This window comes from Convolutriloba macropyga, unplaced genomic scaffold (assembly GCF_964194025.1).
Source record: "Convolutriloba macropyga unplaced genomic scaffold, txConMacr16.3 SCAFFOLD_6758, whole genome shotgun sequence".
Classification (NCBI taxonomy): Eukaryota; Metazoa; Xenacoelomorpha; order Acoela; family Convolutidae; genus Convolutriloba; species Convolutriloba macropyga.
Window position 1 is genome coordinate 324 of NW_027450905.1, and position 1,677 is coordinate 2,000.

General features: G+C 59.5%; 1 protein-coding gene across 1 annotated transcript; it reads left to right on the forward strand.

Annotated features, from left to right (window-relative positions):
• The first annotated feature begins 226 nt into the window (after positions 1–226).
• Positions 227–926, forward strand: LOC142356256 (uncharacterized). Its single transcript, XM_075408201.1, has 2 exons — positions 227–341; positions 544–926. Exons 1-2 carry the CDS (start codon positions 316–318, stop codon positions 890–892), a joined length of 375 nt encoding a protein of 124 aa, XP_075264316.1. The 5' UTR covers positions 227–315; the 3' UTR covers positions 893–926.
• Positions 927–1,677: the final 751 nt, after the last annotated feature.

A 1,677-nucleotide genomic window follows, 5' to 3' on the forward strand; every position in this document is an offset into this window, starting at 1 on the left:
GGGCTGACCGCGAGGGTGACGTGGATGAGGGGAGCGGGGCTAGGAGTGGTAAGGAGCCAACCACGTCAGGTCTGAGGCAACAGACCAATAAGTATACACTGCCATTCCTTCCTCTCTGTCTCACCTCCGCCGCAATTTCTGCCTCAGCCATCCCACTGTTGTTCTTCCCTCCCGTGCCTCCTGTACTCAATCCCTTGTATCTATTGGCCATTGGTCTTCTGGGATAGCCTCGACAAAAGCTCCCTACCTGATCACCATTATCAAACCTTGACAGGGATCGCGCATGAGAACTCAGCCAACAGACGGTCACCGGGCATGATTCCAGTGGAGAAGCCCACACGGTGAGGAGCTCGCCCTGTCCTCCATGTCCGGTGGCCACACCTCCCCTCCCCTCCCTCCGCAGATAACGCATTCATACATGTGTGTCGCACCCTTGCATCGAGCCATGGGCATGCCTCTCTCGTGCCTCAACCCCCTGCGCCACCCCCCTGCCCCCGCCACTTCCTCCTGGCCTCACCCTGGGCCGTCCCTGCGCTGTGCTAGGATGGAGTGGGCAAAGGACGAAATCGAGGCAACTCTCTCCCAGCTTAAGAGCCTACAAATGGCAGGAGAGGCACTTCACCGAGGCGTGCCTCCTGACTGTCCGTCATCGCCTGCGAGCCTGCGGCCACCCCTGCCAGCGCCAGGGACGCCAACAGCTGCCAGACGCTCTGCTGCTTGGGCGAATTCTCCAGAGATTCCCAGAAGCGAGACACGTGGGCGTGCGGTGCAGGTCGGCACGGGCTTGGCATGGGGGGAGCGGGATGAGGAAGCGCAGCGGGCAAGGGAAGCGCGTGACTCCCTGCTAGATCAGATGCGGGCCCTGCAGAACGAGGCGCAGCAGCTGCTATGAGGCCATGCTGTGTCGCTTCATAGCGATGCATAAAAATGGGCGGAGCGTCTCGACGCAATTAGCACTGGTTAGTGGTCTGTCGACGGTGTGTTGCTCTGAGCCCCAAGGTCTAAGGCCAGCACTGGCGTCATTTCAACCGACATTTGTTACACCTCTCGCATGCGCCCCATCACGATTTCTACTGAGCTGTGGCCATTCTCAGCTGCACGGGCGGGTGGACCGCCTGGGGCTCGCCCATTTGTCCCTGTCAAAAGTGATGCAAGTGAATGACATCAAATTCGACCATGCGCCGCCGCCTTGAAGGGTATGTCTGTTATCTGATTTGGCTTACCGCTGGCTTTTATCTGATAAGCAATGCGCTGTCCATCTGCGAATTATTTCATTGGAAGACAGTGCAAAGGCCCTTTGAGTCATGGTCGTGACGTGCTGACTGCCCAAGCAAGAGAGCCCCCCCCCCCCCCCCCCCCCCTTCCCCGCTTTCCGTTGGCACCGTTGTTGGTTGTCACGTTTGACTGTCAGCACCTGCCAGGATCAGGGGTATCGTGGCCTCCATCCCCATTCTCCGGCTGCCCTTGACGAGAACGATGTCACCACGGCCTGGAGATGGATGCAAAACTCAGCTTGTGAGCCGGCGCCATTGGGGGGTGTGATAAACAGGGCATGCTCCAGGCCGGTAGAACACCTCTCATGCGACCGGCATGGAGCCCAGCGTGGCCGCGCTGAACAGGGCAGGAGCATGGCGTTGCAGACACTATATCACGGACAGGGCTGGGGAGGAGGGGATA

Excerpts from the sequence above, each read along its gene's own strand:
- LOC142356256 (XM_075408201.1), top strand. The coding sequence starts at position 316 with ATGATTCCAGTGGAGAAGCCCACACG. Across the intron at positions 342-543 it reads CCAGTGGAGAAGCCCACACG|GATGGAGTGGGCAAAGGACG; the intron begins GTGAGGAGCTCG and ends GCGCTGTGCTAG.